The 15759-nt window shown below is 34.4% G+C and overlaps 3 protein-coding genes across 4 annotated transcripts; all 3 read right to left on the reverse strand.

Moving 5' to 3' along the window:
- Nucleotides 1–613: 613 nt before the first annotated feature.
- Nucleotides 614–10076, reverse strand: LOC130827699 (protein TIC 22, chloroplastic). 2 transcript variants are annotated; one of them, XM_057693519.1, is made up of 9 exons: nt 9657–10076; nt 9516–9578; nt 7226–7300; nt 4750–4800; nt 4196–4255; nt 4056–4118; nt 2775–2810; nt 2423–2523; nt 614–861 (listed from the first exon to the last, which is right to left on the reverse strand). In XM_057693519.1, the coding sequence occupies exons 1-8, from the start codon at nt 10032–10034 to the stop codon at nt 2431–2433; spliced, it is 819 nt and encodes a 272-aa protein (XP_057549502.1). In that variant the 5' UTR covers nt 10035–10076; the 3' UTR covers nt 614–861; nt 2423–2430. The 2 variants fall into 2 exon arrangements, with proteins under 2 accessions (XP_057549502.1, XP_057549501.1); XM_057693518.1 differs by lacking the exon at nt 614–861 and having other exon boundaries at nt 2150–2523.
- A 2412-nt stretch (nt 10077–12488) lies between these two features.
- On the reverse strand, nt 12489–14409 carry LOC130826687 (transmembrane 9 superfamily member 7-like). Its single transcript, XM_057692254.1, has 2 exons — nt 14390–14409; nt 12489–13321 (listed from the first exon to the last, which is right to left on the reverse strand). Exons 1-2 carry the CDS (start codon nt 14407–14409, stop codon nt 12850–12852), a joined length of 492 nt encoding a protein of 163 aa, XP_057548237.1. The 3' UTR covers nt 12489–12849.
- LOC130827702 (uncharacterized) lies at nt 14407–15717 on the reverse strand. The gene has a single exon (XM_057693522.1). It carries the CDS (start codon nt 15369–15371, stop codon nt 14835–14837), a length of 537 nt encoding a protein of 178 aa, XP_057549505.1. The 5' UTR covers nt 15372–15717; the 3' UTR covers nt 14407–14834.
- Nucleotides 15718–15759: the final 42 nt, after the last annotated feature.

Below are 15759 nucleotides of genomic sequence, written 5' to 3' on the forward strand. Positions count from 1 at the left end.
TATTATGTACATTACCTTATAATATTACATTAACTAACTATTATTTGCAGGCACAAGGTGTGGCAGCCGTGATCCGGTCTAACCACGAGGAGCCGGTGAGGGAGATTGTGCATGCTCCTCGGCACGTAGATCCAATACTTCATACCGGAAGTCGCCGCGGAGTTATCACCGGCTACCGCCGATGTGCACGTCTCATCTCCTCCTTATGACGTTCATTTGGAAGAGATGGACTTGTCATATCCCGGTGACGTTGCGGGGACCTCGCAGGCTGGGCCATCCCAGCCATCAAAGTACTAGTCCCCTCCCCTACCAGAGCAACACACGAACGCCTCTTACTATCGTAGGAGCTGTAGCCTATAGGAGACCAACTCAGTTGGATACGATAGATGAGGGTGATGATCATTAGTGTTAGGTTTTTGTGTATTTTGATTTACTATGTATATATATGTTTATTTAGTTGTATATTTCAAACATTTGTATATATTTAGTCGTATATATATGTTTATTTAGTTATCATAATCTCCAAGCTTTGACTTACATATGCGCGGACTTTTGGCGATGATTCATCCCGCCTGGAACATACATTGACTTGTAAAAACTTATGATGATGTCTCTATTGCAAATACATCAAACAAAAACGACTCAATAATTAGGGAGGATGACGCCAAAAATTCAACTTAAATTCATTAACAACGATTAGAAATACATAGCTTATTCATGACTTAGAACCATTACAACCTAGGGTCAAAATCGTGGAGAGGCAACATATTGACGCCCAGGATCAAAATCGATCCAATCATGACTGTATTCAACTTCATGACCACAATGACAATGCTCTTCCATTGAATGTATCTTTTACCTCTATATTAATGAAAAAGCATAAAGACTATAATTAGAAGCATTAACAAAATCAACAATAATTCAATTCAATAATAACAATAAAGAATTAATTTAAATTATCGAAAATTACCTTAACTTAGGATGATAAATTGGTGAATATGAATGAATGAATTGAGTTATAAGGTTTTTGGATTTATAAAAGATTGATTTAACGGCTAGTTTGGCAATATAACGGCTAGTTTGAACTGGTCAAAAAAAGTCAAAGAGCTGTTCGCACTTACTAAGTGCGAACAAAGGAAAACCCTAGTAACTGCGAACAGGGGTTGACCCTGTTTGACCAGGTTTTAGCTCTGTTCGCACTTACTGTGTAAGTGCGAACAACTCTTTGACTTTTTTTGACTAGTTTTTCTGTTCGCAGTTAATAACTGCGAGCAGCACCAAACTTCAGGTTTGGAAATTAGACGCTTATTTTTGGAAATAGGTTGATTGTTGACTTATTTCGGGCTTTTTTTCTTTTTTAGTTTTTTTTTTGTAAATTCGCTTATCCATTTCATTTTTTCTGGAAAGTTTGTCGTATTGAGTCGTTCATGTATTGTGATTATCTTGCCTCGTGCTAAATTGTACTGTACCAAGTCGTACCATGAATAGCAGCCTACATGCCAGGACAGGCCAACCCGCTTCCATCTTTAAGTTGAAGTATTATTTTTCGAAAATTTAAAACCATTAAGCGAAAAATTAAAAAAAATGAATCAAATAATCTAAGTTTTAAAAATATTCCAAAAGCGTGAAAATACCAAACCTGAGGTTTGGAGCTGTTTGCAGTTACTAACTGCGAACAGCTAAATAGGACAAAATAGTTGTTCGCAGTTACTAACTGCAAACAGCTACTTTGTCCCGTTTTTTCATAGAAAAAAAGAAACTGATGCGTGTTTTTGTACAGCAAGTCTGTTCGCAGTTACTGATTGAGAATAGCTCCAAACCACGGATTTGAAATTTTCACTTACTTTTGAAATATTTTTAAAACTTAAATTATTTTGTTCATTTTTTTTATTTTTCCACCTATTGATTTCAAATTTTCTTATTTTCCTACATGGGCTGTCATTATTGGCAGAAATTCATTTCATAATGATATGGCATTTAATTACTGCTATCTGTTTCCAATCACTTGGCAGTGAAATAGATGTCAATTCAGACATAACCCATATCACTGTTTCAACATTATATTATCTCCCGATGTCATTAAATGATTTTTATTTAGGTAGGATTCAAAGAAATCAGATTTGCACAACTTTATCCTTGCTCGTGATACTGGTAACATTGAGGTTTTTGATTGGTATCACTATTAAAAATGTAAATTCTCCAAGACATCATGCACAATAGTCCTAAATGTGATTGTTAATTATGGACATAATTATAGATTATTTATAATTGTCTCTAATCAAAACTAGCAAAACCTCGAGTCCTCGACAGAACTCTTATCATCAAAAACGGACATTCCATAGGAAAGAAAAATAAGGGATCGAATAGAAAACGAGTTATGCCATCCTTTGCTTCTCAAACTAGACAAGCAGAAAAAATGTACCCGATACATCACGCCTTGGTCACCTCTTGAATATGTTGAGTATGGCTTTTACCTGGTGGAATAAATATGAAATCATCCCAGCCAGAATTCTTTTCACTTATCTGCATCCAATTCACAAAATTAACTCAGATGCATGTATTCTGCTGTCTCTGTATACAGTATATCAAGCACTAAACCGAAAGAAAATTAACATCCGAAAAAGATTATAGCTACGCTGAATTGCTGATGCGTATTCACTCGGGGGGAAGTGAAGGAAGAAATACTTAAACTAATAACAGCACTTAGAACACTGCAATACTTAAAAAAACCAGACATTGACAAAATTAAGAGACCGGAAAAGCACCAATTTTACCTCCATTTTCTTCAAAATATCTTCTAAACTCCCGACCTGTACTCACAACAAAGAATAAAAGTTTTACTACTTAAAAATTAAAGAACAAAGAAAATCAACCGCTGACAGGAGGAAAATATCATTTATATCTAACAATTGCGTGAATCACAGCTTATTCAACAATTGAACAGGAAAAATGAAGCGTAAAGTGAATGTATGACAGTATGAGCCAGGACACAATTATTAAAAGAGCCAAACCTTTAAATCCTAACAAGGGCAAAATGTTAATATTCAATAGCATACCGAGATATCTTAAGTCTTTTACATCAAAAGATTGTTAATTATCCATATGGTCAATTGTCATGAGGTGAAAAAAGTACAACTACGTCAATTTTCACAACTCATGTCCCGAGAATCATCAAAATGACATTATATAAAAATTAAAACTGCATAATGTAGCATAAAGTAGTCAATAAACTAGTTGGATTTGGGCCGGAGGACAAGCATTCAATGCACACAAACTTTCATGGTTGAAAACTTCCTAACAAATCTACAAGGGCCCTCCCTTTTCTCCTTGGTGTTTTCAATTTCTTCTTTGTTTTTAGAGTAAAATAAAAAAATATTAAATGTTAGTATTAGCTTTCAAGCGTTATTAAAATATTCCTACCAATATTTTATTACAAAAGTATAGAGTTTCAAGTAGTAAACATTGAAAAAATCTATTCACCTCTAATTCATCAAGTAAAAAAAGGTTACGTTGAGTGTTTATTCTAGATATGATTTATACTCGACTTTTCAATTTCAGTGATTCAATTAATAAACTTGAATAATGAATCGAGACATAGTCAACACTTATGATTTGGCCTAGAGAGACTGCACTTTTGATACTTTTAGTCAAATGCTAGTGTTTTTTAGAAAAAGGACTTTGCTAAGCACCACATATGAATTAGAAGAAAAAACTATCAAAAAGGGAAGATGTCACGACAAGCATCCCAAGAAGATGACGAAGGAAACTAAAATTTGTTTCTGGAAAAGATAGCCTTATGAGCAAATCTGATTTGTTTTGGAGGTTCCTTCAAGGCTTCAACAGTTTGGATTATATTGAGTTAATCAATAATATACTTTGATATAAGTGAATGTGCGGTTGGATTATAAATACCAATATTTCCTATTAAACAATTGTATTTTGTGTAGGAGAGGCATCAAGCATGGGCATTCTTTGACATGACACAAACAAAAACCATAACAAAATTATTGTTTCAAAAATTTTTCAGAATATGCAGATATTTAAAGATAACATACCACTATATTATGAGAACCCCGGCCTCGCGATGTCTTCAAAAACAGTTCTTTCTCTAAATCTTCCTGCAGCAAAGAAGCACAACATAAGACTTCATCAAAATTCATTGATGTGCACTAAAAAAGACTGATGAATAACTGACCTTCCGGAAATATATTGGACAATAATGCTTATTTTTCCTCTTTACCACTAAAACTTCTGACTGCAGGGGTAAACAAATTTTATCAAAGTGATAATCGAAAAAAGGGCAAAAAGTCACATGCACGCTTGTAACAAGTAAAAAATGTTGTGAAGGTGAATCGGTGCTTCCTTGAGGGGAGATCAAAAACTAAAGTGAGGATAAAATTTCAAGTTATTATGATTCCAAGTTGGTTAGTTGCAAACTAGCAATTCATACATTTGGATCATGAAGGTCACAACTTCAAATTCTAGGAAGTTCTTTTCTCCCCAAAATTGACAATCAGAATTTAGAACACAATCTATTTTCAATTTTCAGTTTCCAAACAGGCTGCTTTTACATGCTCAGTGTCTAATAGAATACAGTTTATCAATAAGTCCATTTAAGGAGTCCAACAAAAAAGAAATGTCCAAGACAAGGGAAATGTTGAAAAGAAAATCAGTATATTCACAATAAAAACATATTAAAACATAGAACTTAGACTTATATCGAACGTTAAAATAACAAAGCTTGCAAACCTGAAACACAGGAACGCCATCAAACCCACGTTTTGTCTCTGACGCTTTCAACTGCAGCAGAAAAGTAACTGTTGTCAATATTGAACACAAATTGGAATTTACATAGGATACATATATTAAGCAGATTAAAACATCAATAATTTGTATTCATTCACATGCTGTAGATCAATATGTATCACTTCCTATACATGTGTATGGTATGAAGAGAAATGATTACCTATTTTCACCTACTCTTCTTGAATATTTGTTACCTCAAAGTTATCAACATGTTTGTAAGATGCTAGTAAAATATGACACAAGGAAAAGTTGGCAGAAATGATTAAAACAAGAGGACTTTGATAGATGACCACAAGATATTGGTTAGCAACCCATCTTTCTTTAGGATACTCTTTTAATTTAAACATTTTTCTATGTCCCTCCTCAAGTTTACCATTCATAGAAAACTTAACGGAGGAAATATGGATTTTGACATGAAGAAATCTAATTTTCTTGCATGTAGGAGTAATGTAGATATTGCTTTATACATGGGATGATTTGGGACCAAAACAAATCATGGATTCTGAATTAAGCTATTTTGTGCAAAATATGTGTACCAGGGGCATGACATGGATACATGTGATCCCTTGGTCCAATATTAGTTTACACACTTTCCATTTTTACTTGATTTGATTGTGTTTACACATATCCTTTTCACAGAGAACCATCATGAATTTTTAAAGCTAATGCCACATCTTCAATGTACCCGTTTGCTTAATTTTTGCTCAATGTCTAAATAGCAATGTAAGGCTATTATATGTGATAGATATGATCATCAGTTTTCTTTTTATTAAAAAAATTTTTACTGGAAGGCAATAATATGCAGCGTAAGAAATGCCTTTATTGTTGTTTTTGCTTCGTCAGTTAATAAGCTGGCACCTAACAATACATCTTGCCTTTGCACCCAAGTCGTGTGCAAGGTGCATCAGTGAAGCACGAGCGAGAACTTGGAACAAGCAATAGGCCAATTTGCAATTCAGAAGAACGAATTTTAAATCTGACATATATAAGGCATCATTTCATGGTTTCTCTCCTGCACAAACCAACTTATAAAACTAGCTCATACATGATCCAATATCCATCCCTGTATCTAATTTGAGCAATTTAGCATCCAAGAAGCTAATCATTCATTCTCTCTCTTTTTCGGACCATACTCCCAGATTCTCCAATAGATTAGATCTCTATTGAGAAACCATATTAATGAGATAAACAAGATATTGAAATTTTTTACATCTTGTTCAAATTTTAATGGGCAATTCTATCCAAAGGAGTCTACACCCTCAGTTCTAACCTAAGTGTTCCATTAGTTTTTGGAAAAATTACCTAAAATAATCCAACCTTTTGTGATTTTCCTATAATAATCTCACCTATTGATTAACCATGAAAATCCCAACTTTAGGGGTGTTTGCCTTGAGTTACCCAGTGATTGGATGACTTGCTATAGCAAGTTTTATTTTTTTTTAAATAATAAATTAAAATAAAATGTCAAAAAAATGTAAAAAAAGTTAGAATTTTATTTCTGATTTTTTATTATTCAAAATTTTTTAGTTAATTTTGTAAATATCTTTTTCTAATTTTACATTAATTTTAGATTATTTTTTGGTAAATTACCTACAATAGCAGGTTATCAAGTTACCCGAGTTTACTCTAGGCAAATATCCCCTAAAATTGGAATTAATCATGGTTAATCAATAGATGAAATTATTGTAGGAAAATTATGAAAAAGGTTGGATTATTTTAGGTAATTTTTTCCTTAGTTTTTTGACACTATTCATTTATGACCCTTACTCTTAATCTATAAGTTAAAACAAGTTAAGTAGGATCTTTTTTGATTCGTCTAATCATCTCAATGCAAAGACTATCAATATCAACTTTTTATAATTTTACTTTTATTAAATTAGCGATACTAAGGCTTGAATAAGTGAATTGGCATGTGTGCCAAACTAATGGGACACTTAGGGTGGAATAAAGGGAGCATTTACTTTTTTTAAACTCAGTAAGGGCGACTTATGTAAAGGATGCTCCTATGGAATTGAGTTAGTATGTGTAAATAACAGTATTGTCATATTTGCTTTGTAACTTCATGCATACTTGCTTGCTTTAGTGACTTTCGATGCTTTTTCATCATTTACTAGGGGCTAATCGTGGAGGTTCATTATAGCTTCCACTCTAGACTTGCAGAATGTAGCTTCATCACAACATGCTAGTTTCTACTACTAGTGAGTAAAGCTACAGAAAAAATCCCTTTTTTAATTATGAAAAAGGACCCATAGCATTTGCTAATACGATGTAGGTAGTTAAAAATTTAACTTACTTGCAATTGCCAATACATAGATGGGAAATAAACTAACTTTGTTGAAAAACTTGCAAGATTCCACGAAAGGATCCAACACGACAAAAAAGCAATTGCTATAGATAATTGTTAAAAGAGAAAGCTTACATCTAAAGCATTCTTGATTTGTACCGGATCAGGCAAGAAGCGGAAAGCAATTCCTTCAACCTTTAACATGTACACCTACCAAATAAACATTGTTGAATGAAACCATAAGAAAAACAGGAGGAATAGAGGAGAAAATAAAAGAGAGAGTAATTATGTAAAAGGCTACACAAAAAATAAACTATTAAAGACCGCAAGAAATCCATCTATACTTTTGTTTACACATCCTTTTGTATATGTATCTCATATCAACCATTTATCCATTCATATCTCCATTGAAGAGCTGCCAAATATCACTTTATATAGCTAAAAGTTTGTCAGACTAGGATAATTTTGGCCTTCCAAGTTCCAACCATTCATGGTATAGAACCAACAATTAATTTTCGCAAAATGTCTTGATCAGAATGTGAAATAATACATTTCCATTCCAGAAAACACATCAATTATCTTAAAGTCCTATCCATCCATCTTCGTCAAATTAGAAATCATAAAATCAAGAGCAATTAAAATATTATTATCAAATCCTTCCCCTAATCCAATGATAAATTTGTAAACTCATAATGAGGATCATGTTGCAACAAAATATCTAGTATCATTGCCTAAAAGTAGGACTGACAAAAGTTGACCCGACCTGCTAATCCGACCTGAACCTAAACCGAAATAAGTGGATTTGAGTTGAGACTTTTGACCCAATTAATTAAATGGGTTGATCCGACCTGATCTGTGTATTAAATGGGTTAGGTTCAGGTCAAAATTTTAAACCTGAAAAAAACCTGTATAACCCATTTAATTACGAGTTAAATCAAAAAGTATAAGCTAAACTTAGTTCATTTAATATTTTCTTATTTTTCATAGTAAATACAAAATAAACAACAAAAAAAGATAAAGTTAAAATTAAAGCCTAAAAAAATTAGATTTGATAAACGTTAAAAACCTTAAAACGAAAACAAAAAAAATTATAAATGGGTTAAGTGGGTCGAAATCAGGTCAATCTGATTTGTTGTAGGTCGGGTCAAGGTTGTGATTTTCGACCAAATTAACTAAATGGGTTGGATTTGGGTCAAGGGTTTTATGACCTGTTTATATATGACACGAACCCGACCCAACCTGATCTGTTTGACAGGCCTACCTAAAAGTGGTAAGTCCATTAAATAAGGAGACAAGCAAGCAAAAAGATGAAACAATGTCAAAGTCCTTTATTCCATCAAGCTTTTTGCAAGAAAAAAGACAACAATGTTATACTATCCCTTCAAGTAAGTTAGGTAACTTGCTAAGTGGCAACAATTTTGGACATTATCACAGCAGTTCATAGGTCACATAACAAAAATGTCAGGAAATTTGGAAAATAGTGATAATTTCAGCACATTTCCATAAAAGTTTAGTCTAATTGAACTAAAGCAAAAAACAATAAGCAATCCAATGTTGAAGGTTTTTAACGATTTATAAGGATCATAATGAAGGGTAACCGGTGACCACCAAAAGGTCGTTTGTGGTTTTGGACACATCTAGGATTAATTTGTTAAAGTGAAATCGAGATAAACCTCTTCTGAAGATACCAGATGAATCATGACCTAACTTGTAAAAGCAGAGCACAAAAAGGGGATTTTATTACTTGTGGAAAAACTAACTATTCAGAGTTATATCCTTTGTACTCCTATCTAAGGAAGTTACTCCACCTTGCATGAACATAAGGAGAGTTTTCCTAAAAGATATTATTGAATGGTCTCAAGGATCTTCAAGATTTTGTCATTACATTCTGTGCCCAAGCTGGTACAATATTTTGCTGCATTGTAAGGTTCCCAAGAACCAACACAACATACCTAGAATTATAATCAAATGACCTCTATCATCTAATCTAAAGCAATCTCCAACCATAATCATGTAAAAATATATCCAAATTTCAAAATCCATCAAAACTATAAGTAAACCATCTAATGACCAATCCATTGAACAATTTTACACCAATTCAAAAATATTTTGTAGCACAAGAGGAAATTCTATATTTTTAGTAGTTCAAGCGACTGAATAAACCTTGCAATCTTACCAACACCAACCTCCAACCATGTACAAAAAAATATCAAACTCTCAAGTCTCAATCAAAACTATGAGTAAACCACCTAATGAGTAATGACCAATCCATGGAACAACATTTCCCCAATTCGAAAAAATATTAAAAAATTTATTAGTTCAAGCAAATATATACTTCGCAATGGAAACAATGAGAAACTTCTACAAAATTCAAAAAGAAATCAAAAAAATGCAATAGAAGTATCAAATAATTAGCATTACTGACTTGGTCTAGACTGATTGGAACAACTTTAGCCTGACTCCGCAGCTCCTTCCTCCTCAACTGAGCCTGAAATTCCAAAATTAATTCCAAAAATTCAATTTCACAACATAACAATCTGAAAACAAACAAAAGGTGAACAAAAACCTGAGCAAGAAAGGCCTCAGCATCCTCTTTACGGAAACACAATAATCCAATAGACTTAGTGCCATTAATAGGATCAGAAATCAGCACGAATTCATTATTATCATTGCTAACTGTGTATACAGAAGTTCCAGCTAGGGTTTTAGCGACATTATCGGTGCTCAAAGCGACGCCATTAATTTGCTTAGCTTGTCCAATGGAAGCAAATGGCAAAGAGAGGGGAAGAGGAAGGTTAATTCTCCGACGAGGCGCCGCCGTAGAGAGGGTGGAAATTAGGTTCCCGGCAAGTCGACGGCCGTCGTTGAGTCTAGTGGTGAGTTCGGTACCGAGTTGGTGGATAAATGTCGAGAGTGGATTGTTTAAAGGTGCTGGAGAGTCCATTTTTTCCACTTCTAATTTCTAACCATCCAATCTTGCCGGCCTTTATGTGTTACGTCCAAGGAATTTATGGAAAATTTGAAATAAATAAGATTATTTATCTACTTAATTCTAAATATAAGATTTGGAAAATTTATGTCCCAAAATAAGCTTCCGTACGTTTAAGCCCAGCCTCTGGTAAGTCCCTGTTACTAACAGCGAATAAGGGGAAATAAAAAAAAAATTAAAAGTTGAAAGTCGCTGTTACTAACAGCGACTATCATGTTTTTATTTTTCCAGACATCTTCTTCCTCAGTTCATTTCGCGTTTTTGTTTTTCATTTGCAATTCCTACGTTTTCTCCTTCTTCATTCCAACTTTATAAGAAACTTCAATCCTTCAACTAAAGTCATCAAATTTCAAGTTTGTACCAGTAATTAGTGTTGTAGTCTTCCTAGATCGACCTAAGGTAATTTTTTTTGTGTTTTTTTTCAATATTCGAAAAATTAGGGTTTGTTGTGTTTTAATCAAATTTTACATTAATGTAGGTTGACAAGCTTGCAATTAAGTAATTCTTCTTGATCTACAGCTAATTGAGGTTCGTTTTTATTATAAATTTTTTCATTTGGTGGTGATTTTAAATTGTATGTCATGTGTAGTGGGCATTTACACTTGAGCTCTACGATTATGTCAAATGTAGTTGTTATTTACATTGATCCTCATTTTTAAAAGTTTGTTCCAGAATTTGTTGTTGAATGTAAAATGTATAGTGGTCATATATTTATGAACTTGATGGTGATGTTGATTTTTTATGTGTTGTTGTAGAAATGGCTTCATTTCGTGTGACTGTTGTATGCTTTTGGAATGGTTCAATTCGATCAACTAGTAACAATGTTAAGTATGTTGGGGGAAATTGTAAACTGTTTGCATGCAACTCATACATGGATTTGAATGAATTTAAACATTTTATATGCTCTAGGATTGGCATTGACACTACAAGAAGTACTGTTAATTTAAGTTTTAAATACAATCTGAGTGGAGATTTGTTAGCTTTTCCGGTTGAGGATGAGGAGGCTATAGATGCAATGTGGGAGTATTCAAGGTCTACCCCTAGTCCTTCTTTAGAGTTATATGTAGAATAGGTACCCCTAGGGAACGAAGATGTGAACGTTGTGGAAACAAATGCATTTATGAATAAAACTTCTTCTGCCCCTTCTCATACGCCCTTCCCTACCCAAGAAACCGAAAATCCTTTTATTCCATCTTCCTCTTATCCTTGTAATGAACCCAATCAAGTTCAATTTCAAGTCTCAAATGATGTTACTTTTAACTTACAAGATACAAATGAGCCTTGGGATGATGTTAATAGTGAGAGTAATGAATTCGTTGAAGCTCCTTCTATGGGACCCTTACCCCCCCTGAGGCATACGCTACATTGCCTCAGCACTCGGGCATATTGTCAGGGGCGTGGAGAGCATTTGTACCTCTGATCTGCTTCGACATAGTCGAAGTGCATCTACCTGAGCGCGTACTGCGCCAATTTGGGATGGTACAGGGCATCCCGCCTCCATGTGACACAGAAGCGGAGCTCCACCACTCTCGCAAGGGTCGGGAACCCAAGAACTAGCTAGAGGTCAACTGGCGCCATGTCGCTCGTTGGGAGCACAGGCTAGAGCTGCTTGCCCAAGGTGCGCCGATCGACGCTGCAGGCGCACCTACTACGGCGGATTACATGCCGTGGTTCCTCTTCATTACTCGTCGATGAATGACACCACGAGGTATCTTGGCGGCATCCCAGTACAATCCCGCAGCACCGACGATGACACACTTTGTAAGTATTCTTCAACATTGATTATTATCCATACAACTTACACTTTAAACATTTCATTAATAATTAAGTCTTACTGCAGGCACAGGGCATTGCATCAGTCATCAGCTCCTCCCAAGAGGAGCCCGTACGGGAGATTGCCCAAGGCGTACTCCTAGGCACGCAGTTTCAACACTTCATTCCGGAAGTGACTGCGCCCCACACCACTATGTACGAGTACGAGTCATCTCCTCATCACCCCGAGGTTCATCTTGAGGAGGTTGACTTAACGTGCTCGGACTACGGTGCCGGGTCCTCGCAGGGTGCCACATCATCACATTATCAATCACCTCCCCTACCCGAGCGTCATGCGACGGCCTCTTACTATCGCAGGAGGCGTCGTAAACCGTCACAGTTAGACAGGGTACAGGAGGAGGATTAGCATTAAAATACTTTTGTAATTATTAAACATTTGTACATACTCATTTGTAACTGTTGGTCTTTTGTGTGTAAATGGTAACATATATGTAGATGTATATATTTTTACCGTAGTATCACACGTTTATTATGAGTGAATTGATGTTAACTACTCAGACTTTTGGGCGATGAATCATTCCGCCAACAATGCAGCATGAATTTAATCAAAAACAAACATATATCTATCTGTATATTTTTCTTTTAAAAAGTCTTGGCCTTTCACAAATCCTCAAGGTAGGTGGTGTACCCATCTACATCTTAACAAGTAGTCAGCCATAGGGCTACAAATACTTTCATGTAGTAATCTACCATTAACATCTAAGCAACTTAAAAAAATAAGCGTCCGTACATCCAAGCCTAGCCTCGGGAAGAGTCGCCGTTAGTAACAGCGAAAGTGAAAAAAAAAAAATTAAAAGCCCAAAGACAAGTTAGTAACAGCGACTTAAAAAAAAAAAAAAAAAATCTTCCTATATTGTTCTTCTGCAGTTTGGAGTGGAATTGCAGATTCGCGAGAATTCTCAGTAAAAACCTTTAAATTTTTGACCTGTTCCGATAACTAGTCGATCTTCACGGAAGAGTAGATCTTTCTCACAAACCAGAAGCAAGCGTAAAAGCCCATTGTGCCGGTCAATACAAAGAATGCGTATGAGCCGATTAACATGTACCCGAAGTAAAGGATCCCAGAAACCAGCTTTGTGATTTCCAGCTTGGTGAAGAAATAGGAAATAGAGTATAAGAATAGGTATAGGGTTGAGGAACCAGCGGTCAAGTATGATCTCCACCACCAATTATAATCTTCACTGCACAACTGGAAGTAGCAAAGGACGATTGTTATTTCAGCACAGGTGATGATCAAGATGACGAAGACGATGAAAAGGAAGCCGAATATGTAGTAAAACTGGTTTAGCCATATGGATGTCAGTATAAAGAAAAGTTCAATGAAAACAGCTCCAAAAGGAAGGATTCCTCCGATTAGAATTGAGAAGATGGGCTTCATGTACCATGCCTGCTCGGGAATTTGCCTTGGGCTTAAATTTTTTTTTTTTTTTTTTTTTTTTTTTTTTTTATAAGTCGCTGTTAGTAACAGCGACTATGGGCTTTAAATTTTTTTTTTTAAATCGCTGTTACTAACAGCGACTTTGGGCTTTTAATTTTTTTTTTTCACTTTCGCTGTTACTAACAGCGACTCTTCCCGAGGCTAGGCTTGAATGTACGAACGCTTATCTTGGGAAATAAGTTTTCACGGAGCTTATCTTTGGAATTAAGTTGTTAAATAATCTTATTTTTTTCAAATTTTCGAATTTATGTTTATACGGGTTATCTGGTTAATTTCGATTAGATGTTTTGAGTCAGTTTAAAATCAAAGTTTAGAGTCTATTTTGATTTTTATATAATTGATAATTCAATTTTTACGTCGAATTATATAGGATTCAATTATAAGTTCGGATAAATATCGGATCATCAGATCTGCTTTGACCACCAACTTATTCCTACATCCTACTTTATTAAATTTTCAATTTTTTGAAAAAATTGTGTTTATATATTTTAAAAGCTTTAGACGTATTAGAATGTTATTTCCAAATTACTCCAATATATACATGTATCACTTTTGTTTATATTTAGTTGTTGCATTCTAATATGTTCACCATTCATACCCATATTTTATGAATATGTAAAATTTATACATTTAATTTTGGAAAATTTACAAAGAAACACCTTATAAAACCAGTTTTTTTTGTAAAAAAACACCTTTTAAATTTTATTTTTTTTATAAAAAAACACCTTTTAAGAGACTTTTTATTAAAAAAAACACCTTAAATCAGTTTCCGGTGACTTTTGTCAACTTTCAGGCGTTGACTATGCCATTTGAGCTCAAAAGTCAACGCCTGAAAGTTGACAAATGGCATAGTCAACGCCTGAAAGTTGACAAAAGTCACCGGAAACTGATTTAAGGTGTTTTTTTAAATAAAAAGTCTCTTAAAAGATGTTTTTTTACAAAAAAAAAAATTTTAAAGGTATTTTTTTACAAAAAACTGATTTTATAAGGTATTTCTTTGCAAATTACTCTTTGTTAACTTTATAATCAGAATTTTTACAAAGAAGACGTCGAAGTCATTATTATATGCAATTACGCAAACAGTTATTATTTCAAAAGTTTATGATATAGTCATTTGCAAACAACTGAAAGTATTATTTATAAGTGTGTTAGTCTCATGGAGAATTGAGCAAAATATTAAAATTTGCTCCAAGTCTTATAAAATCACTATTGGCCTACAATTGTGAAATATCTAAATTATTATTTTGAGAAATTGTAACTGTTATTAAAAAAATACCTAGTCAATATATAACCAACGAAATAAGAAACTAAAAGAAATATGACTATGCAATTATTGTATTTTTTTATTATAGTATAAAAGTAGAGATTGAATCTCCAGCAAATTTGAGGCTCCAAATCCAAATGAATTCGAGGCTCTGCACTGTTTCTAGTTGCTCTTATTTAAAGGTTAGAGAATTGCCCATCTTATGATCTTATAAAATTTTTCACGTTATAACCCGTCCTAGGCAATGATACGTAACACTACAATCATCAGTGACAACCACCGTATAATCATGAGCAGGTTTAGCCAAGAAAACTGGCAAACGAACAAGCAAATCACAAACACATTGAGTATCTACTTCTTTCAACCAACGACAACATTCATCTTCCGCAACACTAAGATGTGACTCATTATTGCTGGTGTTGTTACTTCTGTGTCGGTGGTGATGCCTGTGCCTACGACTCGTATTTGTCGGGGAGCATGGGGATTGTGCACCCACACTTGGAGCGGGAGGTGAAGGTGGAGGCGAAGATGGTGGCTTAGGAGGGGATGACGACATTGGCGAATAAGGAAGCACAGAACATGCATGGTTAACTAGCGTAAATTGTGACAAGCATAGTGGACGTAGGGCAGGGAATGTTGGGAGTCGCGTTGTAGGTGATGGTCTAAATTGACCGTTTGATTTGGATATCATTGATAGAAATGTAGCTATGAGAAAAATAAGATGAATATTTCTTCTCTCCATTGTTAGCAACATCATAGATTAAAGGTAGATTGTAAGTAGTATGTACTTAAATAAATAGTAGTAGCCTATTAGGGTATTCATGCACTTCTTGTTGATTACAAACTCACCCACAAGAAGGTGATTTTAGCATCTCTTGCAAAGTCGATTAGGTTTCTTGATATAGTATAATATAGCATTTCATTTGTGTGAGTAATATATTTCTTAGGTTATTACAATTATGCCCATGCTAGCTCTTGCCATCACAACTTCACTTTTACTTTGTCCTCTTGTTAATCTTAGGATATGAATTTTTCCTATTCGAGAAGAGTTTCAAGCGAAGACGCAAAAAAAAAATACTAAAAATTACACAATAGTAAAAAATTTTATGTGCATATGATCCTGCCGATCAACCTGCCACATTTAG

Source organism: Amaranthus tricolor, chromosome 11 (genome assembly GCF_026212465.1).
Source record: "Amaranthus tricolor cultivar Red isolate AtriRed21 chromosome 11, ASM2621246v1, whole genome shotgun sequence".
NCBI lineage: Eukaryota > Viridiplantae > Streptophyta > Magnoliopsida > Caryophyllales > Amaranthaceae > Amaranthus > Amaranthus tricolor.